We start from the raw sequence: 25,391 nt of genomic DNA on the forward strand, positions 1-25,391 counted from the left end.
CTTTACAGTCCCTGGTATCTGCTTTGCTGAGACCCAACCAAGCCCCAAGGGGAATACGATACCAAATGACGCCTTCAGAAAGTCTTTTCTAAGTATCAGAGCTCCTCTCACATGCGACTGCATGCCATGCCTCTCAAAAACAAGTGCGCAACACCGGCGCGAAAATGAGGCTCTGCCTATGCTTTGGGAAAGCCCCTAAAGAATAAGGTGTCTAAAACAGTGCCTGCCGATATTATTATATCAAAATACCCAGATAAAATGATTCCTCAAGGCTAAATATGTGTTAATAATCAATCGATTTAGCCCAAAAAAAGTCTACAGTCTTAATAAGCCCTTTTTGAAGCCCTTATTTACAATCGTAATAAACATGGCTTACCGGATCCCAGAGGGAAAATGACAGCTTCCAGCATTACATCGTCTTGTTAGAATGTGTCATACCTCAAGCAGCAAGAGACTGCTCACTGTTCCCCCAACTGAAGTTAATTGCTCTCAACAGTCCTGTGTGGAACAGCCATGGATTTTAGTGACGGTTGCTAAAATCATTTTCCTCATACAAACAGAAATCTTCATCTCTTTTCTGTTTCTGAGTAAATAGTACATACCAGCACTATTTCAAAATAACAAACTCTTGATTGAATAATAAAAACTACAGTTAAACACTAAAAAACTCTAAGCCATCTCCGTGGAGATGTTGCCTGTACAACGGCAAAGAGAATGACTGGGGTAGGCGGAGCCTAGGAGGGATCATGTGACCAGCTTTGCTGGGCTCTTTGCCATTTCCTGTTGGGGAAGAGAATATCCCACAAGTAAGGATGACGCCGTGGACCGGACACACCTATGTTGGAGAAATATATATTTAATAATAAACATTACAATATTTTCAATGTAAAGAACATATGAATGTAAACTATGTAAAATATGTTTTTTTGTACATCATGTTTCTCAATTTAGATCTTAATGCGCTCGGGTTAGTGCACATGATAACTTAGTATTCTTAAGGAGCATTATTGAAATATTACATATTAAATATTAATGAAAATTATTTAAAAATGATTAAACATACCGTAAAATATATAGATCTATTCTATGGATTATTTAGAATATTTTACAGTATGTTTAAACATTTGTAATAATTTGTATTAATTGTTTAAATGCTTTATATGTAATATTTCAATAACGCCGTTGGCTCATAACGTGTACACACATAAACAGTGTAACCAATTTTATTTTTGAAGTTGCATGTTTTATCTGAATCATGAAAGTTTCATTTTGAGATTCCTGTCCCTTTAAATATGTATAAATGAGATGTTGTAACAACCTTTTATGTGAGTATAGAAATGCTTTTATGAAATATTTATTCAGTTCTATGTTTCCGATGCACATTATTTTCTAAGCTTCTATTTCATTAACAATCTGCCACAAGTAATGTTTGACATATATTTTTATTAGCAGCACGCTTTACTAAGAAGGTGTAAGTGGCACCATATAACTGCAATGTACAGAATTTGTTCTCTGTATTAAACACACTGTTCTTTTAGAAATAAACACTACTTTATATGATACATTAGTGCCATTTTACATGGCACGTAAAAATAAAACACCATTAAAAAGGCCGTTTGTAAACCACATAAACACTTTGCCTTTTCAGCGATATTATTTTACACAACATTAAAACAAGCTGCAATATAAAGTTAACAGGCTCTTTGAAGATTTTTTTTTAAATTCTCAGAGACCTACTTGCTTTCTAAGTCTTTGTAAAACATAATTCAAGTATTTATGCATTTGTAAATATATTTTACATCCTAAATGCAAAAATGAAGAATTTTATCATGACACATCAAACAAGGAAAGCTTTATTCAAGCAATTATTATTATTGTTAACTTTGAAAGTAAGCATTTAAACAACAATGTTTAAATGTAATAGTCTAGATTTTTATTGATCTACTCATTATGAAACTGATAAGTAATATATTTTATATTTTGGTCTGCATTTATTATCATGGAGAGCGCACATTCTGAAGAGACAACACTTTCATGATTTAAATAAAGCTTTTCAGTTTAATTCTAGTATCACATTTCTTTGTTTTCTTGTTATCCTTTGTTGAAAAGTAGGCCCAGGAGCAGTACTGGGAGCTGGTGAATGGAACCTACACACATAAGACTCATGCCACTGGGTCACCTGATGTGTTCAGTGCATTGCTATAGTCAAAATTGAAAAGTGCTTTAGTGGATTTAAAGGGACATTAAACACTTTGAGATGGCAATATAAAATGATACTATGATACTATTGGATACTATTGGATGCACACTCTAGTAACCTATTTATAACTGTCCCTAATTGGCCACAGCAGAGAAGGTAACCTAAGATACAACATGGCAGCTCCCATTGATTTATAGACACTAAAATGTGACACTTATTTTGTCAATATTTAAACAGCTAATGAAACTTTAAAAAATACATCTACATGTTATTCTAAGAGTAATCTTTTCTTTGAATGCATCCTCCTATCTAGCATTTGTTTAGTGTTTAATGTCCCTTTAAGTTTTGAATAGAAATTTTGTGAAAGTTAGTAACACACTATTTTGTATTAGTAAAACCTATTCTACTGAATGTTAGTACTGATTCAGGGGAGTATATGCATATGCTGAGCATGCCCAGAGCACCTACATTCAAGCATATTGCCTGCTCAGAGAGCAGGTGGTGGTTTGTATGATGCAGATAAAGACATTACTAACACCATACTTGCTACCACTGTTTGCCTGCACATGAGTGGTGTTGGAATGTGAATTTGCTGTTACACCTCTATTCAAAACTGAAATACATTCAGGCATTTTCAGTTTAAATCAGACATCCTCAAACCTGGCCCTCCAGAGGTTTTGGAACTACATTTCCCATGAGTTCTAAAACCTCTGGAGGGCCAAGTTTGAGGATGTCTGGTTTAATCTATGTCCTACATATCATCATTTGTACTACTTATTCTTGCTTCTTATTTTTGCCACAATTCTATCTTTCTCTCTGTCCTGAAAGTGTAATGAATCTGTGAAAGAATAAATCTAGCAAATTTATGGTCATTGGAAATGTGAGTATCGAGGGTGCTTTGATAATGATTAGTTAGGGTTGGCCTTTCACTGTCAGTGGGGGCTGAATACACAAGATTATTTGCTGTTCCACTAGACTTTTAATGCTCTGTGAAAGCACATTTTGACAGTAAAAGGGACAGTAAAAGGGATTGAGGTTAGTTTTCTATGGCTTCCTGTTTCCTGTAAAAGAATGGAAAAGAAAATACACTTAATGATTCCCAGTTACAAGACAAAATTAACAACACTTGAGACCAATATCTATATTATAGCAATTTACCTTTAGGAAGAGTTTTTAATGGACCATTAAACACAGCAGAATTGCATAAACAACAAATGCATTATAAAATGACAAAGCAAAATTACTTATTTTGAATTTCAAATGAGTAGTAGATTTTTTTTCTGATGAATTTCAAAGTTAGATACCTTTTTTTCTTCATCATGTGAAAGCCATCAGCCAATCAAAAAATGTAAATATGTATACACTGTGAATTATTGCACATGCTCAGTAGAAGCTGGTGCCTCAGAAAGTGTGCATATAAAAAAGATTGTGCACATGTAGATAATGAAAGTGAATTGGAAAGTTATTTAAAATGGTATGCTCTATCTTTACTGTTCCTTTAAATAATGTATATCAGTCCTTTTTTTATTTTCTACACATATTTTGCCTATTTTAATCTAGTGGAGCGCTAATTTATTGTGTGCCCGCAAACGGGCATGCAATAAATAATCATCCATTACAAGTGGCTGGTTATTGCTACCCCAAGCTCACAGTTGCAATTAGCACATATAAAATAAACCAAAGATCAGATCTCTGGTTAATTTTAAAAATGTACCCCAAATGCCCCCAAAATGCAGTATTGTGTATTTTATTAGAAAATAAAAAATCGTCACAATTTTATTTTTTTGATAAAATAACTGCACAAGGCAGTTTTGGGGGGCTAAGGTTGGCGGGTGTTAGAAAAAAAAAGGCACTGAAATATGCCTTTACATTGCAGTCTATGGGAACTGTGTGTTCCCAGTAAATATATATGTACAGTATATACACATGTTAACACATACGGTAAATATATATGTATATAAGCAGGGGTCGACAAATTTGTTTAAAATTTAGGAGCCAGTAAGAATATTTAGGCGCCATTCATAGCTGCCATTGCTGTGCGACTTACCTCCTTCACTGCACTTCGGTTCTGTGCCTTCTCCCAATGGAGCCTATGGAAGCACGCTCTTGTGTCTTGCGTTCGCATTGCTGTGAACTTGTAATACGAGCATACATTAGCGTGCGCTGGTATTACACAGTGGAACGCAACTATATATATATATATATATATATAGTACATCCCTCACATTTCTGTAAATATTTTATTACATCTTTTTATGTGACAGCACTGAAGAAACAACACTTTGCTACAATGTAAAGTAGTGAGTGCACAGCCTTTAATGTCTAAACTGTTGGCAACAAAAGTGAGTACACCCCTAAATAGGGTGACCATATTGCCACTTTAAAAAGGGACATATATGAAATATACATATGACAGGGTTCTTATACAAAACATTTCTTTAAACAGCCCTAAACACAGCCCTGGCATATGCATTTTTCATATTCTTCCCTTTTTAAAGCGGCAATATGGTCACCCTACCCATAAGTGGAAATGTGAAATTGGGCCCAATTAACAATTTTCCCTCCCTGGTGTCATGTGACTCGTTAGTGTTACAAGGTCTCAGATGTGAATGGGGAGCAGGTGTGTTAAATTTGGTTTTATCGCTCTCACACTCTCTCATACTGGTCACTGGAAGTACAACATGGCACATCATGGCAAAGAACTTTCTGAGGATCTGAAAAAAAGAATTGTTGCTCTACATAAAGATAGACATATGAGTTCTGCCAGCTTTGCTGCAGAGGTTGAAGGGGTGGGGGGTCAGCCCGTCAGTACTCAGACCATATGCCGTACACTGCATCAAATTGGTCTGCATGGCTGTCGTCCCAGAAGGAAACCTCTTCTAAAGATAATGCACAAGAAAGCCCACAAACAGTTTGCTAAGGACAAGCAGACTAAGGACATGGATTACTGGAACCATGTCCTGTGGTATGATGAGACCAAGATAAACTTATTTGGTTCAGATGGTGTCAAGTGTGTGTGGCGGGAACCAGGTGAGGAGTACAAAGACAAGTGTGTCTTGCCTACAGTCAAGCATGGTCATGGGAGTGTCATGGTCTGGGCATGCATGAGTGCTTGAATAGAAAAATAGAAAACAGCACTCACTAGTCACAGGAACATGTAGATGGCTTACCAAGCCTGCAAGAATGTCCACAAGCAAAGGAATTTCTCCAGCTGTGATAAAAAGTCCTTTATTGTTCATACAGGGTCCATAGAAAAAGCAACGTTTCGGGCTAACACTTAGCCATTTTTCAAGCTTGAAAAAGGGCTAAGTGTTTACCCGAAATGTTGCTTTGTCTATGGTGTATGATCAATAAAGGTCTTTTTATCACAGCTGGAGAAATTCATTTGTTTGTGGACAGTCCTGCATTAGTGCTGACGGCACTGGGGAGCTACAGTTCATTGAGGGAACCATGAATGCCAACATGTACTGTGACCTACTGAAGCAGAGCATGATCCACTCCCTTCGGAGATTGGGCTGCAGGGCAGTATTCCAACATGATAACGACCCCAAACACACCTCCAAGACGACCACTGCCTTGCTAAAAAAGCTGAGGGTAAAGGTGATGGGCTAGCCAAGCATGTCTCCAGACCTAAACCCTATTGAGCATCTGTGGGACATCCTCAAACGGAAGGTGGGGGAGCGCAAGGTCTCTAACATCCACCAGCTCCGTGATGTCATCATGGAGGAGTGGAAGAGTACTCCAGTGGCAACCTTCCAATGGGCCCAATTTGGACATTTCGACCTAAGTGTGTACTCACTTTTGTTGCCAACGGTTTAGATATTAATGGCTGTGTGTTGGGTTATTTTGAGGGGACAGCAAAATTACACTGTTATACAGGCTGTACACTCACTACTTTTCATTGTAGCAAAGTGTCATTTCTTCAGTGTTGCCACATGAAAATATATAATAAAATATTTACAAAAATGTGAGGGGTGTACTCACTTTTGTGAGATACTGTATATATTTAGCGCTCCACTTGTAATCTGACTCTTTGTGTTTGTCTCCTCTAAACAAAAGTGTTACCAATATTTTATTTAAACTTTTAAAGGGAGTTGAGCAGGCTCACTTTTGAAGTAACTTAAAAAGTTTTGTTTAGTGTCTCATATTTCAAACCGCTACTTAACAACTGTACATGATATAGTGTCTTATATATCAGTCAATGCAATTTTTTTTATTTAAATGCAAGAGTTAAAGTTCTAAGCAAGATCTGATTAGTAGGAAAAATCCTAGTTTCAAGTCTGTTTAAAGACCTGGAATCTGAAACATAACCTCTGTGCTCTCAGCAATAATCTGCATCCAGTTACAGCTAGAAATGTGACTACACCGGGAGATCTTCATTTAATTAAGCTTTTTTTGTAGTGAAGTGCAGATGAGAGATACTGGACTAAACAACTGATAACTCCTTTAGTAGTTTTACATATTGCAATAGCACCACACAAGTGGGATAGAAAGTCTATCATAGACACAGGACAAATGTCTTCAGGTTTATACTGTCAATGGAAATGATATACACATGGCCAGGCTTGGACCAAAGCAAAGTATTTTTAAGCAAAGTGCAGGCACCCATGACCCCCTGTACGAATGTCACTAAGTGAAAAAACATAAAAGGCCCCTAGATGGATGGGCTCAGTAAGATTTCTAAGACACCTGTAGTTACACCCCCATCCAAGGCCAAGATACAGGTAAACTCAAAATTCTAGATAGGTGGCATATTGAAAGTATATACTAGAGGACAGGCAACAGGTAGATACTAGGTGAAGCCAAGAACAACTTATCCATTTATACTTCTTGACTACCTAAGTATGAGAAGCAATAATCCATGCATATTCCTTATCTACCCAGGTGTGGGGTTGTCTGAAGCTGCCACAGAACAATTCTATACTGAATGCAAATTTGGATGGGGCAAAGGCAACTGGCCCCAGGCCACTGGGCAAATGCCCTATATGCCCTATAATCAGTCCAGGCCTGGATATACATTAGTCATTTATTTGCCTCTTGAAAAGTTTCATTTGTCTCATTTCTTACTCTTTGTGAAGGATGGCATCAAGTTGGGCACCCACACAGAGCATATCTGAAAACTGGAACTTAGGGAAGGAGAAGCGCCTTCTCATTCCTAGTGCAACTTCAGTTAACTGCAATGAAAGAGCTTCTAGCATTGTGTGTAATGCCTTAACTTACAGCGAGGTAATGTTCAGGGACTGAGGTGCATCCTCATTGTTTTTTTCAATTGAGCAGTCTCATGTCCCGCTAAAATCAGGTGATTACCCTGAAAATGACAATCACATGCAGCAGCAACAAAACATCTATTTCAGCTGATGAGAATTTGTGCTCTAACAAAGAACCTATATTCCATGTTTGACCAAGAGTGACAAGTGGCCCCTCATTTGCAAGTGAAGAAACCCCTCTTTAAAAAATAAATACATTACTCAGCCGCCACAGATACAGATGTTAACCATGAAAACCATCACCTGTCACACTAGTTATGAGGGAGTTTTCTATGAAGGGGGAGGGAGCTATTATAGAGCCAATGTCTCCCACTCTGATTTATATTTTAATCTTTTTGTTTAATGAGGGTACCACATGACCTTCTAAATCACAGATGATCACTATGGTAATGATGATCACGATTTAATTTGCAGGCAATTACATAATAGTGATAGATAATACAGATCACCTGCTTCAACAGGTTGGGGTTTAATGAGGGGAGGTGGGCTCTTTTAAAAACTCTATCACTGTAAGTGTTCAAACAGGGGGACATTTGGGAGCAAATTCCCCCTAGAACTTTGCCTCTTATAAGCATAATCACCAACTATTTCGATGCCTTTTAGCCACCAATTTTAAAATTATATGTAACTGATTTGTAAAACAAGCAAGAGTGGTTAAAAGTCCCAGAAAGATAATTTTTACAAATAAAATTGCATAATGTTTTTGCTAGAATATTCCAAAACAGTAATACATTGACTGGAATGATACACAGTATTTACTTTAACCTATTTAATTAAAGAGACTCAGTGTTCAGTATTCAGATCGGAAACAGTTTGTTGTTTCTTCATGCATACCTCAGTGTACAGTAGTGAGACTAAACAACTTATGGGGTTGACTGATCCCCTTTTCTCTGTTAATAATTTTGTTGTGTCTGGCATGATGCCAACATCTGTAGCAAACAAGTGGCTGAAACACACACAGAAGGTGGATACACTTTTTTTTTTATATAAAATGCTTATGCAGGTGGAAAAAAGTGAAGTTCTGTTCTATTTATTCTGATACCATTTGATTCACTCAAGTTGATACCTGTTCATATACATTTTTCATGTGTTTGTGAATTGCCTGGTCACCATCATTTATAACAGGCTTGAGTATAAAAGCTGCCTCAGTTTTTATGATGGCAATTTGCATATACTCCAGAATGTTATGAAGAAAGATTAGATCAATTGCAATTAATTGCAAAGTCCCTCTTTGCCATGAAAATGAACTTAATCCCCCAAAAAACATTTCCATTGCATTTCAGCCCTGCCACAAAAGGACCAGTTACATAGTGTCAGTGATTCTCTCGTTACACATGTGTCAGTATTGACAAGGACAAGGCTGGAGACCACTCTGTCATGCTGATTGAGTTAGAATAACAGACTGGAAGCTTTAAAAGGAGGGTGGTGCTTGAAAATCATTGTTCTTCCTCTGTTGACCATGGTTTCCTGCATGGAAACACGTGCAGTCATCATTGCTTTGCACAAAAAGGGATTCACAGGCAAGAATATTGCTGCTACTAAGATTACACATAAATCAACCATTTATCGGATCATCAAGAACTTCAATGAGAGAGGTTCAATTGTTGTGAAGAAGACTTCAGGATGCCCAAGAAAGTCCAGCAAGTGCAGCCCAGGACCATCTCCTAAAGTTGATTCAGCTGTGGGATCGGGACACCACCAGTGCAGAGCTTGCTCAGGAATGGCGAAGACTTTTGGAGGATGGCCTGGTGTCAAGAAGGGCAGCAAAGAAGCCACTTTTCTCCAGGAAAACATCAGGGACAGACTGATAATCTACAAAAGGTACAGGAATTGAACTGCTGAGGACTGGGGTAAAGTCATTTTTATTATGCATCCCCTTTCTGATTGTTTGGGGCATGAATAAAGAATGGTACAAATACATCCTCCAAGAGCAACTTATCCCAACCATCCAATAACAGTTTGATGACAAACAATGCCTTTTCCAGAATGATGAAGCACCTTGCCATAAGTCAAAAGTGATAACTAAGTGGCTTGGGGAACAAAACATCAACATTTTGGGTCCATGGCCAGTGGTCAATCCTCAAAGGGCGAGTGAACAAACCCCCTCCCCCCACATATTCTGACAAACTCCAAGCATTCATTATGCAAGAATGGGCTGCCATACATCAGGATGTGGCCCAGAAGTTGATTGACAGCATGCCAGGGCAAATTGCAGAGGTCTTGAAAAAGAAGGGTCAACACTGCAAATATTGACTACTTCCCTTAAACTTAATGTAATTGTCAATTAAAGCCTTTGACACATATGAAATGCTTGTAATTATACTTCAGTAAACCATAGTAACATTTGACAAAAAAATCTAAAAACACTGAAGCAGCAGACTTTGTGAAAATTAATATTTGTGTCCTTCTGAAAACTTTTGGCTAGGACTGTACAGGGAGATAAATATGCCAAATCCCAGTGCTCTTAAAGGGACTCTAAAGTCAAAATTACAAATAGTGCTGTGAGCTGTTTAGCCTATAAAAAAACAAAACTACATAGTGCAATATTGCAAATATATAATATTTGAATGCAAAAATATATTATGCTTACTGGATGTAAAATGAAAAAAATTGTAATGTTGAGAACCTGAGCCATTAATTTGTCACAATACGTCTACGCGTTTCGGCCTTTAACAAGGCCATTTTCAAAACTAATAAGCTATTTTCAATTCTTTTAAAACCTTTTGTTTGTATGCCAATAAAGTAAATTCCATTTATTTCCTGTATTCCTCCTACACATAGTAGTGCATTTAAAAGTGAATCACAGCACACAAGTAATAAGTGTACAGTATTATTGCTAAAAAGATGGTATTTCACCATTTTGGCATATCAGTGAATTGCTGCTTTTGGCAGAAGAAAAACACTTTTGGCAAAGAAATTAAAGATAATATTCACTGTGAGATAACATGGTTATTATTAAGCTTTCATATATGCAGTCTGATTCCAACTTTGAAATGTGGAAAATTTAATTATAAACAGTGTTCAACATGAAAATGATCAGATTTATGCAACAGATCAATCACTAAAATATATTGTGTGGGTAGATTTTTAAATGTATCAAAATGCGTCAAACTGTAATTTAGAACACAAATATTATTTCCCGAAAACCTTTTCATTGTGCAACTGCTTCCTGTCTAAGTTGAAGCAAGGTTAATAATGATTTTGTATCTTCATGTGCAGAGTATTAAATAAAGGGACAGCTAATAATAAAAAAAGAATAAAAAAATGAAGTCTGTTACGTATTTGAAAGGATAGAAAACTAAGCAGAACAAACATGCATGTTTGATATTGCAGTATACATAATCACTGATTAGAACAACTCCAAAAGCTGAATTGGAGTATTTACCACCCCTGCAAGAGCTATACCAGTTCAAGGGACCTTTCCACACTCAAAAAGCCACTAAACCTATTGAAGTTTCCCACCCATATGATAACCTAGCCCATTTTATTTAGACTTTATTCCATCATAGACCGTGGTGGGTTTCAATCCTGATTGAATAAAGTATTTCTATAGCCCTCAGCTCTTGAACCTTAAAATGCTTGGGTCCTTCCAAGTTAACACGATCCACAACAGTAATAATCCAAATATTCTATGTTATTTTTACATATATATGTGATGTAAACTAGTGTATAGCATCCTATCCCTCATATTCTTTATGTGCTTAATGATTTATTTGTTACTTGTCCCTTTATACTTTAATATTGACTCCTATGGTCTGTTTTTGTAATTCCTGTTGCTTCACATATGGGGGGTGGGGGGTTGTACTGGTGCTTGGATAAAGAAAGAAAGTTTAGTTACAACCTCACCATTCATGTCAGGCTACTGCTCTACAACTGTGGTCATACTGGAACATTTACAAGAGAAAAAAGGTCCATTATTTTGGCACACTAAAGCTAATAAACCTAGAAGTGTATTTATTACTATATAAGACTGAAAAGAAAACGTCAAGCCTAAGAAATTAAAACTTTAAATCTTAAATTTTAATTTTATTTAATTTTAAAAAAAGACTTTATAAAACACCATAATAACACATAGATATGCCTGCCCCCCTGTGTAAGGTTACCAATAAGGTTAGTAGATTGGATAAAATGACAATGACAGCAATCTGGGATTAGCACAAAAAAGGGGCAACTATCTCCATTACCCAGTCTACTGTGAGTACAAAAGATCCATATAGGTTAAAGCAGTGGGGGAAAGCACCACTGCTCCTCTGTTGAATATATTGCCCTTTTCTTAAAATAAGCTTGGATTATTTTCACTCATATGTTACTAATAATGGTATTTTGCCTATTTTGTTAGAAGATATAGCACAGGGATACTCAGCTTTATTAAATAAAAACCCTGGGGTACTACAAAAGTTTAGATAGGCTATGTGGCAAACTTACCTACAGGGAACTTTTGTACTCACAGTACACTGGGTAATGGGGGTAGTAACCCATTTTGTGCTAATATAAGATTGCTGTAATTGTCATTTTATTCAATCTGCTGGCCTTATTGGAAACCTAACACAGGGGGGCGGCAGATTTTTATGGTTTAGATTTTTTTTTCAGAGTATATTAAAAGTTATGTTTTAATTTCTTAGGCTTCCCACATTTTTTTCGGTGTAATATAGTATTGAATACACTACTAGATTTATTAGCTTTAGTGTGCCCAAATAATGCACCTTTTTCTCTTTTATATGTAACTTTATTTCTTGCATTAGGCACCGCCCCACTTTTAATACATAGGTTTACTGTTGTGGTTTGTGGTAGTGTGTTCTACACCCTTAACTCTGAAATAAGATTCAGAGACCCATTTACCTAGTTATACCGGAACACCCTTGTTATGTTAAATGAGGCTTCATCTTACTCTTCTACTCATGTATAAATGATAGACCATGAGGCATTCCTCTGAAAACACAAAAGATGTATGAGAATGTGGAATGTAAGAGAGCAAGCGGATACAGTGTATCTATAAGGAGAATCAGCCTGTAAATCAGAGAAGGGACATTAATGTTTGTACTTTCTTGCTGATTATGTTATCCCCTTGTACAAATGCCACACATGATTATATGTTTTCATGTTGAAGTGCCAAATACTTTGCCAAATGATTTACTCATGCAAAACATCTGTGGTTCAGATTATATTCAAGAAATGTTTATATTCACTTTGTTTAAACTTAAGGACATAGATTTGCTAATCACTGCAAAGACATTTGATTGATCTGTTGGTCAGCATGAAAGATCTACCTTTTGGGAGCAGCTGATGAAAATGCTTTTTACTCCTCCCTTTCACATACATCATTGGGAACATTATTTTTCTGTTTTCAACTAGTTGTTCTTAGGGGAGATTACCTATTTTTTAGTGCAGACAACTACTGTTAGCTCACAAAATGCAAGCTACAATCACATTATGCACTTGGTATTCTGCAAATAAAAATATTTCTATTTATATAGCTATATACTTTTCCTTCTTAATACAAGGAGAGTCCACGGCTTCATTCCTTACTGTTGGGAAATACTGAACCTGGCCACCAGGAGGAGGCAAAGACACCCCAGTCAAAGGCTTAAATACCTCTCCCACTTCCCCTATCCCCCAGTCATTCTTTGCCTTTCGTCACAGGAGGATGGCAGAGAAGTGTCAGAAGATTTCAGAGTTGTTCCTCAGGAGGGATATATGCCTTTCATTATGGAACTGGAGTTTTAAGTAGTTTTGTCAGCCTCTCAGTGAGAGCATTGAGGAAAGTTCGAGTCTGGAGATGCAGGGAGAGTCTTTCTGTGAACCTAACCAGACTGTCTGCTAACAGCTCCTTAAGCAACCAGTGTTGACGAGTTTCACTGTCTGCTTTCCTCACTCAAGTCCATGTCAGGAGCGATGCTACAAACCTTTCACACTTGTGAGGCTGTATTTCTGTTCCACAGCACGGATTCTGGTAAGATCATTACATTTTTTAGTTATGTTGAAATTGCTGAAGACAGGGTCACAGTGTGACTCCTTTTATCTTTATAGAATCATGGGTCAATATCTCCTGAGGGAGGTTATTGAACAGTGGGGATTAATCAAATGGTCCAGGCCTGGACTCCATTATTACCACAGTTACATGGGGCAAGGGTGCCTTCCTACCGCAGGATAAAAAGAACAGGGACTTACAGGATCCATGGGTCCTGGAGGTCAAAGCTCAGGGATACAAGATAGGTATCAAATCTCATCCACCCAAGGGCAGATTTCTCCTCTCAAGCCTCTCTTTAAAACCAGAAAAGAGGGAAGCCTTTGTGCGGGATCTGTCCTCCTTAGGGTCATTGTCCCAGTTCCCAACACAGAAAGAGGCTTGGGATACTACTCAAACCTGTTTGTGGTCCCAAAGAAGGAGGGAACTTTCCACCCAATTCTGGACCTAAAGTGCTTAAACAAGTTTCTAAATGTCCCCTTGTTCAAGATGGAGACAATAAGGTCCATTCTTCCTCTAGTTCAGGAAGGAAAGTTCATGACCACTAAAGATCAGAAGGAGGCCTACCTTCACATTCCAATCCACAGGGATCACTTCCAGTTCCTAAGGTTTGCATTCCTGGATCAGGACCATTCGGTATCTCTTCTCTCTCTTCTTCAATCACATGGATGGAAGATAAACTTAGAGAAGAGTTCTCTCATTCCATCCACCAAGGTAGAATTCCTGGGTACTATAATAGATTCAGTATCTATGAGAATATTTCTAACTGACCAGAGATGGTGCAAGCTAGCTTCGGCATGTCTTGCCTTATGGACCTCCTTAAGGCCATCTGTGGCTCAGTGTATGGAGGTAATTGGTCTCATGGTGTCCAGCATGGACGTAATTCCTTTTGCCAGGTTCCGTCTCAGACCGCTACAGCTGTGCATGCTGAGGCAGTGGAATGGCAATCATTCTGATCTGTCTCAACCAATTTCCCTAGGCAACCGGTCGAGAGAATCGCTCTCTTGGTGGCTCTGTCCAGATCATCTGTCCCGAAGGACATCCTTTCTCAAACCATCCTGGGAGATTGTGACTATGGACACGAGACTCTTAGGATGGGGAGCTGTTTGGGATGCCAAGAAGGCACAGGGCCTGTGTTCTCAGGGGAATGCTCCCTCACGATCAACATTTTGGAACTTCAAGCAATCTACAATGCTCTGAAGGCTTGGCCTCTTCTAGGTTTGTTCCGGTTTATCAGATTCCAATCAGACAATATAACCTCGATGGCTTACATCAACCATCAAGGGGGGAATGAGAATCTCCCTAGCGATGAGGGAAGCATCTCGGATTCTGGAGTGGGCAGAGGCCCACAGCTGTTCGCTGTCAGTGATCCACATTCTCAGCAGACAATCCTTTCATCCAGGGGGAATGGTCTCATCTACCTTTTTCCGCCATTACCACTCCTTCCTCAGGTAGTGCCACGCATCAAGCAGGAGCAGGGGTCAGTAATACTGATTGCTCCATTGTGGCCTCGAAGGACATGGTTCGCGGACCTAGTGAGGACGTCATCTTCTCCTCCATGGAAGTTACCTTGTGGCAGGGATCTGCTGGAACAAGGTCCTTTTGTTCATCAAAATCTAGATTCTCTGAGGCTGACTGCATGGAGATTGAACAGTTAGTCCTAGCCAAGAGAGGTTTTTCTGAGAGAGTTATTGATACTCTCATTCAAGCTTGTAAGACGGTTACTCGTCGCATCTATCATAAGGCGTGGAGAACCTACTTATTCTGGTGTGAAGAGCGTGGGTTTCCTTGACATAAGGTTAAGCTTTTCAGGATTCTGTTGTTTCTCCAGGATGGTCTGGAGAAGGGTCTTTCGGCCAGTTCCCTGAGGGGACAGATTTCGGCCTTGTCTGTTTTACTGCACAAGAGGCTCTCTGAGCTTCCAGATGTTTAGTCCTTTGTTAAGGCTCTGATTAGGATCAGACCTGTGATCAGATCTTCAGCTCCCCCTTTGAGTCCTTATCTGGTTCTAAAAGTTTTGCAATGGGCTCGGTTTGAGCCTATGCATGAAATTGATATTAAGTTGTCCTGGAAAGTTCTCTTTCTACTGGCTTATGCTTCAGTGCACAGAGTATCTGAAATTGCCGCCTTGCAATGTGAGTGTCCTTATCTGGTGTTCCTTTCGGATAAGGCTGTCCTATGTACTAAGTTATGGTTTCTCCCTAAACTTGTGTCAGACCGCAATATCAATCAAGAAATTGTGGTCCTTTCTTTGTGTCCTAATCCTTCTTCTTCGAAGGAACATTTACTTCATAATTTGGACTTGGTTCGTGCCTTGAAGTTTTATCTTCAAGCTACTAAGGATTTTAGACTTGTGGCATAGTCTGGGAAGCGTAATGGCCAGAAGGTCTCTATGACTTCCTTATCTTTTTGGTTAAGGAGTCTTATCCGCTTAGCTTATGAGACAGCAAGACATAGATCTCCTCAGATAATTACTGCTCATTCTACTAGAGCAGTGGCTTCCTCTTGGGCCTTTAAGAACAAGGCATCTATGGATCAGATTTGTAAGGCGGCTACCTGGTCCTCCTTACATACTTTTTCTAAATTTTAAAAGTTTGATGTTTTGCTTCAGCTAAAGCAGTCTTCGGGAGAAAGGTTTTGCAGGCTGTGGTGCCCTTAAGATTAGGGTCCACCTTTCTTTTTGTCCCTCCAGTTTTCATTCAGTGTCCTCTAGAGCCTGGGTATATGTTTCCCAACAGTAAGGAATGAAACTGTGGACTCTCCTTGTACTAAGAAGGAAAACATAAATTATGCTTACCAGATAATTTAATTTCCTTCTGTACAAGGAGAGTCCACGGCCCCCGCCCGTGTTCTCCGATGGGCAGCCCTCTAAATTTATATTTTCTTTTGGCACCTTTTATACCCTGATATTTCTCCTACTGTTCCTTGTTCCCTCGGCAGAATGACTGGGGGATAGGGGAAGTGGGAGAGGTATTTAAGCCTTTGGCTGGGGTGTCTTTGTCTCCTCCTCGTTGCCAGGTTCAGTATTTCCCAACAGTAAGGAATGAAGCCGTGGACTCTCCTTGTACAGAAGGAAATTAAATTATCTGGGAAGGATAATTTATGTTTTTAAAGGTTTAAAATACACATACTAAACGTAAACAATATTTGCCATCCTACCAGAATCTAAGATCATTGACCCATACCTTGAAAATTGCGTAAAATAGTTATAACAACCCCCCGCACACACACGCCATATTTTACAATGTAAGCAATTTATATATGTATATACAATGCTCAGTAGGAGCCGGAGCTTCAGAAAGTGTGCATATAAAAATGTGCATGCTTTGTTAATGGAATTATATTCAAAAGTTTTAAATTGCATGCTCTATCTGAATCATGAAACATTAATCTTGACTTTAGTGGCCCTTTAAAAGTCAAAATGAATCATTCATGATTCAGGCAGAGCATGCAGTTTTAATACACTTTTACATTCACTTATTATATCAAATTATGTTTGTTTTCTTGGTATCCTTTGTCGAAAAGCATATGCACATATCCTCAGCAGCAGAAATGCACTAATGGGAACTAGCTTGTAATTGATGGCTACACACATATGCCTTTTGTTATTGGTTCACCAGTAATGCACGGCTACAGGTGTTAAACACATAGATAAATGCAATAGTGCAATGATTAAATCCTCCAGCATATTATATTTTGCACTATCATACATGGCTTTAATTTTGTTTATGATTAGAAGCTGTAATAAAGAGAAGCATCAAGAGAAAATGAAACACAAAACTAAGTAACTACTATTGTTCTTCTCTTTTTATTTTTCAGATGAACTATTACAGCACCTGCCCCTGTTCAGTTTGCAAACAAACAACCATGTCCTCTGCAAAACTTGTGATGAAATGCCAACAGCTTGTAATGGTGAAAATAACTGTGATAGCAACTGCAGCTTAACAGCCATCTGTGAAAAACCAGAAGAAATTTGCACAGCCATATGGTAGAGCTTCATTTTTTCCTATCTTGATAAATTATAATTCTAATGATGCATATGTGGTTGTCAGAAGCGTAACATCAGATCACTAGAGAAAAGATGCTTACAGATGAATAACAGTAAAATCCATTGAATAAATATTAGTACATGTTTAGAATAAGCAAGATTTGTTAATCGTGCTACTCTGAAAAAGTCATTTTTGCCCTTTTAAATTTTCTTTTGCAATATAAAGTCAAATGGACATAATATTCAAAATTGAACTTTAAAGGGACAAGAAACCCACATTTTTCTTTTGTCGTTCAGATAGAGAATACAATTTTAACCCTTTGAGTGCAATTTTAACCCTTTGAGTGCTAAGCACTTTCCCACCTGGGTGCTAATATTTTCTATGGCTTTTTTAATTTTTTTTTTTTTTTTTTTAACTTTTAAAAATTTTTTTACAGACCCCCAAGACTTACACTGTTGGAAAGGTTAGGCGATTACAGGCTTCTAAGCAGCATGCCCCCTCCTCCTATACTTAACAATTTTAAGTATAAATAAAGTTGCACGGTGACGTCATCACGTCATTGCGCGTGACGTCACTGCGCATCACATGAAGCCCCGGCGATGCCTGTCACTCTACAGGCATGAACGCCGGGGTAGGAGCGGTTAGGAACCCCCAGATCTCCCTCAAGGTGGGATAGTGCTCATAACAGCTCTGAGCCGTCAGAGTGAGAAACTCTGTGATGGCTCAGAGCCGTCATTAGCACTCAAAGGGTTAAACAACTTTCTAATTTACTTCTACTATCTAATTTTCTTTATTCTCTTGGTATTCTTTGTTAAAGGCACATCAATGCACATGGGTGAGCCAATAATATGAGGCTTGTATGTGCAGCCACCAATCAGCAGCTCCTGAGTCTATCTAGATATGCTTTTCAACAAAGGATAACCAGAGATAAAAACAAATTAGATAATAAAAATAAATTAGAAAGTTGTTTAAAATTCAATGCTCTCTCTGAATTACAAAATAAAAACATTAGGTATGCAATTTCAAGATATACAAAAAGAGAGAAGTGCTCAACCTGGGTACGAACAATAGCATTATAGCTTGTTCTATGGCTAGTTACCACCTAGGAGCAGTCTCTCTTTTTGCTCAACATGTGCCTGTCTTAGAGAAGAACTTTCCTTTAGTATATCGGTCTGGTCCTGACTAAACAGTACAATCCAGTTCCAAATATCAGGCAATCCCTCTCTGAACGAGAAAAATGGTATAACCCCAGACATACATTTTGGAATAGTGGGGTCCTTGTCAGTGAGTTGCAGCCATATCCCTCTATGCACATTGAGCAACGGGTCCACGACTGGTTTCCCACATCACTCTTAGGGACACTTCTCTCAGGGTCATAGTTTGTATATACAAAAAGAGAAAATCACAACTTTAAGATAGTTTTAATAAACGTTTAGTATCAAATTGACTTTGTTCTTTTAGTATGTTTTGTTGAAAAGTATATGTATATATCCTTAGCAGCAGCAATGAACTACTAAGGTCTTGCTGGTGAATTGTGGCTACACACATAGCAAGATTGCTGCTCTGGAGCTGTCTTTAAATATGTGTACGCAAAATTCCAATAATAAAATGCTCTATTTTTGTTTTTGCAATTTTTTTACGTCTCTTTAATCACTGTTCAAAACCTTTATGGCCAGATTACAAGTGGAGCACTAATTTATCTTGCACCTGCAAATGGGCAAATTTACCCGTTTTGGTGTGCACAATAAATACCCAGCCATTGCAAGTGGCTGGATATTGTTACTGTGAGCTTGTGGTAGCAATTAGTGCTCTAAAAATTAACCAGAGGTCAGACCTCTGGTTAATTTTTAAAAGTGCTGCAACTATTCCCCCCAAAAAAATAAAATGTGTAGTGTCTATAAAAAAAAAAATTGTAGCATCTTTTTTTTTTTTTTTTAAATTACTGCACTAGGCATTTTTGGGGGGCTAAAGTTGGCGGCTGTGGGGTGTTAGAAAACAAACAGCACTGAAAAGTGCCTTTACCTTGCGGTCTATGTGAACTGTGTGTTCCCAGTAAATATATCTGTATATGCTTATATACATATATATTTATTTGTTAATATGTGTATATACACATTTTAACACATAAAGTCATAAATATATATATATATAATCATTACTGCGCGACTTACCCCCTTTGCTGCGCTTAGGTCCTGTGCCGTGTATGAAGGCATCAGAACGAGGCTCCAATTGGAGCCTATGGAGGCTCATGAGCGCAAAACTTCTGTGCAATGCGAATGTGAGGTCGCACTCACATTGTGGGCCACTTCAAATACCAATTGTGTGCGCTGGTATTATGAGTGGAACACAAATATCAAGCTCGCAAAACCGCAATTTTGCGCTTCACTCGTAATCTGGCCCTTAGTCTTGACTCTACAAAAAATTTTATAAGAATAATTTGGGCCTGTAAATAAACACCCTGTTTTTTTTTTGTTTTTTTTTTATTATTAAAAGTATATACCTTGGTTTTATAGGCATTGTTAACACCAATTTTATGTGAAAAAAATTAGTTATCTAAAATAATGTGATGATAATTTTCCTGTGAATCAACTGATTCACATAACTTGAGTTGAATGAAAAAAAAATGCTCAATAGCTTATAAGTCTTATGTATTATTTCTGAATGTATGAATAAAAATCACCTAATTTGTCAAAAATATTAATTGGACTATGTTGCCAAATACATTGAACAATTCTAAAACTGAGATAATTTGTCATGCAAAAACCTTGCTCTTCTTTCTTCAGGCGACCAAAAAGGAAACACTTTACTATTGAAACAATGTGCCATAACCCAAAACTAGAACTTTATGGACACAAAATAAAGAATATTGGCACTAATAAGTGTATGATGTCATCTAGTGACACTCTTTACATGTGTGCATGTTCAGAGAGTGAATGCAACGAGCAAGTTTTCTTCACAGATGTCAAAGGTATGTATGTAATTTGTTGCAGAAATATGTCTGCACTTTCTGTTCTGTTTTTAATTATGCAGCATATTTGAAGATAGGTTTATTATATATTTTGGCCTAGATGAAAAGTATATATATATTTATTTATTTAATATAAATATGGGGGATCTGAACTCTCATAAACAATCAAGTCAGCTACAAGGGTTCCGGTGTCCGGTAAAGTAATATGACCACACTCTCTGGATTTAATATAGAGCAACATTTGTGTGTGTGTGTGTATATATAAATATATATACACAGTGCTTTTTTTGTATTTCTGTGTCTGTACATAAAAATCTACACAGATATTTATACAGCTTCGAGCCCTTCCCAATCCAACACTTTGTCAAATACCATCTCCTTTTATATCACTGTTATTTTTTTTTATTAATAATAAACATTTATATTATATTTAATGTGTATATATGTGTGCAAAATACTTTATTTTATTATATATTACATGTGTTTGTAATTCTAGCACTAACACTTTGCTTCAAGTCATTTTTTACCGGTATTATGTGTTGAGCTTGTGCACTACACATTAATTACCACCAATATGAACACTAACATTCTCTATTTAATATCTTTAACTATTAACTTGTGATATCAGATTATGTGCTATTATTAGCACAGTGTCAAGATATGGATAGAGCACCCTGCACTATCAAGAGCGTCCCACCTGTAATCTCAGTAGTGGACCTACTGAACAGAATGTGTTTGCCCGTCCCCCTTAAAAGTAACTCAGTAATAAGCAATGATATACATTCTTCTCTGTATAATGATTTTGAGTATGTATATATATATATATAGTATATATAGTATATATATATATATATATATATGTGTGTGTGTGTGTGTGTGTGTTTATATAGATACACTGATGTCTGCACTTTATACTGATAATGAGTTCAGTGAGCACACTGTGCTGTGTAATGCTGTGATTTGTATACACTTTACTCTGATGGCTTCACTGCTCTGTATAGATATGATAATGAGTAATACACTAGTAGTGAAAATGCTGCCCTGTATAATGATGATGAGTATCTATACACTGATAAGGGCACAGGAACACACAAATGTATAGACTGGCTGTTTTAGCCTCCCCCCCTCTCCCAGTACTTCGGCCCTTGTGCCGCTGCACCTGCTGCACCAATGGTAGTTCCTCCCCTGTGTAATCTAGGCCATATTATGTTTGGCTAGATCAAGGGCCATTACTGTATAGTGGAATGATTACATGCTTTCATTTGTTACAATCAAAGTATTAACCATTACCCACAAACATACAATAATATAATGCTCTTTAATAATTAATAATGTGCAAAAGAAAATCTGCTATGAGTAGATCACCATTGTTTTTTAAAAGGGACATTCTCTTGGAATCTTTTGTTGAAAATCATACCTAGGCAGGTGCAGGAGGAGCAATGCACTGCTGGTAGCTAGTTGCTGATTGGTGGTTGCACATATATGCCTCTTGTCATTGAGTCGCCAGATTTGTTCAGATAACTCCCAGTAGTGCATTGCTACTCCTCAGCCTACTGTTCAACAAATGATACCAAGAGAATGAAGGAAATTTGATAATAGAAGTAAATTGGAAGGTTGATTACATTTTAATTAAATCTGAATCATGAAACTTTAATTTTGTTTTGCTGTCTCTTTAATTGTGATAAAAATGTCATGCTATTTTAACTGGTGTTTATTTTGTGTTTTACAGATGATGGACCAATACAGTTGCCACCATTCTTTGGGCCATCAAGGCATAAACTCTGTAAACTCTGCAAAGAAAAGTCACCAAGTTGTAATGGCCAAACCGACTGCAGAAGCAACTGCGAAATCTCAAATTACTGTGAAAATCCAAATCAAATTTGTGCCGTGATCTGGTAATTTTTTATTTATTTATATAATGTTCATGAAATAAATACAATAAATGGATTTAGGAGACATTTCAGTTCAAAATTACAAGGCTGCATTTCTTGCACAAGTTATTCTGGAGACTCATTTGTGTCATGTTCTTAATGACACCAACTGCAGATGATTAACTGCATTGGGAATTGCTCCTTTCAGTTTATTTTTGAAATGAAAACAAAAAAAATAATATATATATATATATACTATATATATATATATATATATATCCATCTATCTATCTATTTATCTATCTATCTATCTATCTATCTATCTATCTATCTATCTATCTAAACAAATCACCATGGGTAAGCACAGCACTTATAGTATATGAAACATCTTGCTAGGGTGTCCATCCTGAATAAAGAGACATCCAATATTCCTCCAAACCCCAATAAACATAGTGCATAAGAGGGAGCGGCACTCACTGGTCTTTACTATACAATACTTTAATGTTACATTTCAGGGTGATGAGCCCCTTCTTCAGACATTTAGAGCCAGATTATGAGTTACATGCAAGCGAAAGGGGGTTTATCACGGGTGTTTGCGCACTTTGGGTTTATCGCTTGTATTAAAAGTTGAAGGGAAACTCAGTCGCTTGAGCACAATTGAAGTTAACACTGGGATAGAGCGCCCTCAAACTCTGGTTAACTGTTTCGTACAACAAAAATGTTTCACAAAATAAATAAAAAATGCATTTAAAAGTACAGTTACACTCATAAAACACTATCTGATAACTGCACAGAAAAGATATAAGGTCCTCTATTTAGCAAGGTCTGGCGGACCTGATCCGACAGTGCAGATCAGGTCCACCAGACCTCGCTCAATACGGCGAGCAATATGCTCGCCGTATTTAGCATTGCACCAGCAGCTCACAAGTGCTGCTGGTGCAACGCCGCCCCCTGCAGACTCGCGGCCAATGGGCCGCCAGCAGGGGGGTGTCAATCAACCAGATCGTACTCGATCGGGTTGATTTCCGGCGATGTCTGTCCGCCTGCTCAGAGCAGGTGGACAGGTTATGGAGCAGCGGTCTTTGTGATAGGCCCCAAGGGCTTAATATGAGGTCTCCGAAAAAAAAAGGCAGACAAAGGGCTTTAACATTGAGATACATACATATACATGTCTAAATATATATATGTATATATATATATGTGTGTGTGTGTGTGTGTGTATGTGTGTATGTGTGTATGTGTATGTGTGTGCAGATGTACTTATGTATTTATATGTGTATATGTACATTTACATACATATATACACATATAAACACATAAATACATATGTATACATATATAAACAAATATATATATATATATATATATATATACACACACAGTATATACGTGCATTAGAGCTCTTTGAAGTTAAGTAGATTCAAACATGAAAAATCATATTTATGCAATATTCATATTTAATAAAGTGTTATACTATGTATTTACTGTAAATATTTCACATTCCAATGTTCTCACATAACAGAATATGACCTTAAATTCTTGTTAACATGCCAGTATAGCTCTTCTGAAATCGTATGTGCCTACAATCAGCCTTATTGTGTGAGAATCAGGAAAACAGAAATCTTTTGTGGAGAGCTAAAAAAGCAGGTTGAAGACTATCCATTTGCTAGCAGTGGTATGACTCACACACTCGGCACTCTTCATGCAATAATACACTACTAGAAAAGTGGGGTAAAAAGGCAGCAGCCCGCATTTAATAACTCAAAACAGGTGGTTAACAAATATAACATCCACTTAACCATTGCGGTTATAACCTAGGGTGCCACCTATCAACAGCCACACGTGCCTTCCACTGGCTACTGCCAGGCACGCCCCCTTCTTTAAACTCTCTACCATCGTCCAATGAGGTACCATTTCTGCTTCCACTCGCCTCATAAGGCCAGCACCCTCCACAGCTGCGACAACCTCATCCACAATTAAAATAGGGAGGGAGCTTTTTCCCCCTCCACTAAAAATTTGTTGAAAGCTTCCGCTTCCCAACCACTTTAATCACTCTCCCCCGAGCTCCTCCCCTTACCAACTCTGCCTAACAACCATGGCCTGCAGTGTGGTCATAAGCCCCTGCCCTCAATTATTCTCCTTCTGGGGCTTCATTGACTCACACACTTGGCACTCTTCATGCAACCCAATAATACACTACTACAAGAGTGGGGTAAAAAGGCCGCAGCCCGCATTTATTAACTCAAAACAGGTAGTTAACAAATATAACATCCACTTAACCATTGCGTTTATAACTTAAGGTGCTGCCTATCAACAGCCACATGTGCATTCCACTGGCTACTGCCAGGCACACCCCCTTCTTTTAACTCTCCCCCATCGTCCGATGAGGTACCATTTCTGCTTCCACTCGCCTCATAAGGCCAGCACCCGACACAGACCGACATACCGTCGGGCACCACCTACTCGTGCTAAGGCTTTTTGTTCCCCCTCCTTCAGACTGAAATTAAACAGGTGCAACCCCACTTCGTAGAGATGCACCCCATCCTTAAGGAAAAAACACCTAACTGACTCCCCCTCAAACTCAACATGGCGAATGCCAAAACCCCCCAACTGTGCTACAGAACTTGAAATAGTCCGGTTAGCTTTTCTTCTGGAAGTGTCCAGCCTCCTGACATCCCAAGCTGATCTCCACATGAGCCTGGTCTCAATCTCTGACCAAATAATAACCACTTTGGAAACAAAACTTTCAACCTTCTCATTCCCTCAACACCTCCTGGCCGGACACCACCACCTCATTAACCCAGATACCCCCACTGTGTCTTCTATTTGCCCCTACCATCTCCAACACCCTGAAATCTCTGAAAAAAAGCTAACACAAAAGCCACCCTGAACAAATAATATTCAAACCTTGAATTGCACACCCTCTCCAAAACCCCAACCACCTTTACCAATAACGAAAACATCAAGGGACGCCTTTTGTCACCCCTCACCCTACCCCTACAAACTCCTTTCTTGGCTAATTTAACCAAAAATTCCTTTGTCAAGTCCCCCCACCCCATTAATTTAAACAGAAAGGCTAATGCCTCAACCTGACGCCTCACCATGACTTTAGACATCCTCGCCTACATCCA

General features: G+C 38.0%; 1 protein-coding gene across 2 annotated transcripts in view; it reads left to right on the forward strand.

Annotated features, from left to right (window-relative positions):
* TGFBR2 (transforming growth factor beta receptor 2) overlaps positions 1-25,391 on the forward strand; it is a 179,429-nt gene that overhangs the window by 116,127 nt on the left and 37,911 nt on the right. For both annotated transcript variants that reach the window (XM_053714250.1, XM_053714249.1), the window contains exons 2-4: positions 17,252-17,420; positions 20,205-20,389; positions 22,119-22,284. In XM_053714250.1, coding sequence (XP_053570225.1) covers positions 17,326-17,420; positions 20,205-20,389; positions 22,119-22,284 — 446 coding nt within the window. In that variant the 5' untranslated portion in view covers positions 17,252-17,325. The remainder of the gene's footprint in view (positions 1-17,251; positions 17,421-20,204; positions 20,390-22,118; positions 22,285-25,391) is intronic.

This window comes from Bombina bombina, chromosome 5 (genome assembly GCF_027579735.1).
Source record: "Bombina bombina isolate aBomBom1 chromosome 5, aBomBom1.pri, whole genome shotgun sequence".
Lineage (NCBI taxonomy): Eukaryota > Metazoa > Chordata > Amphibia > Anura > Bombinatoridae > Bombina > Bombina bombina.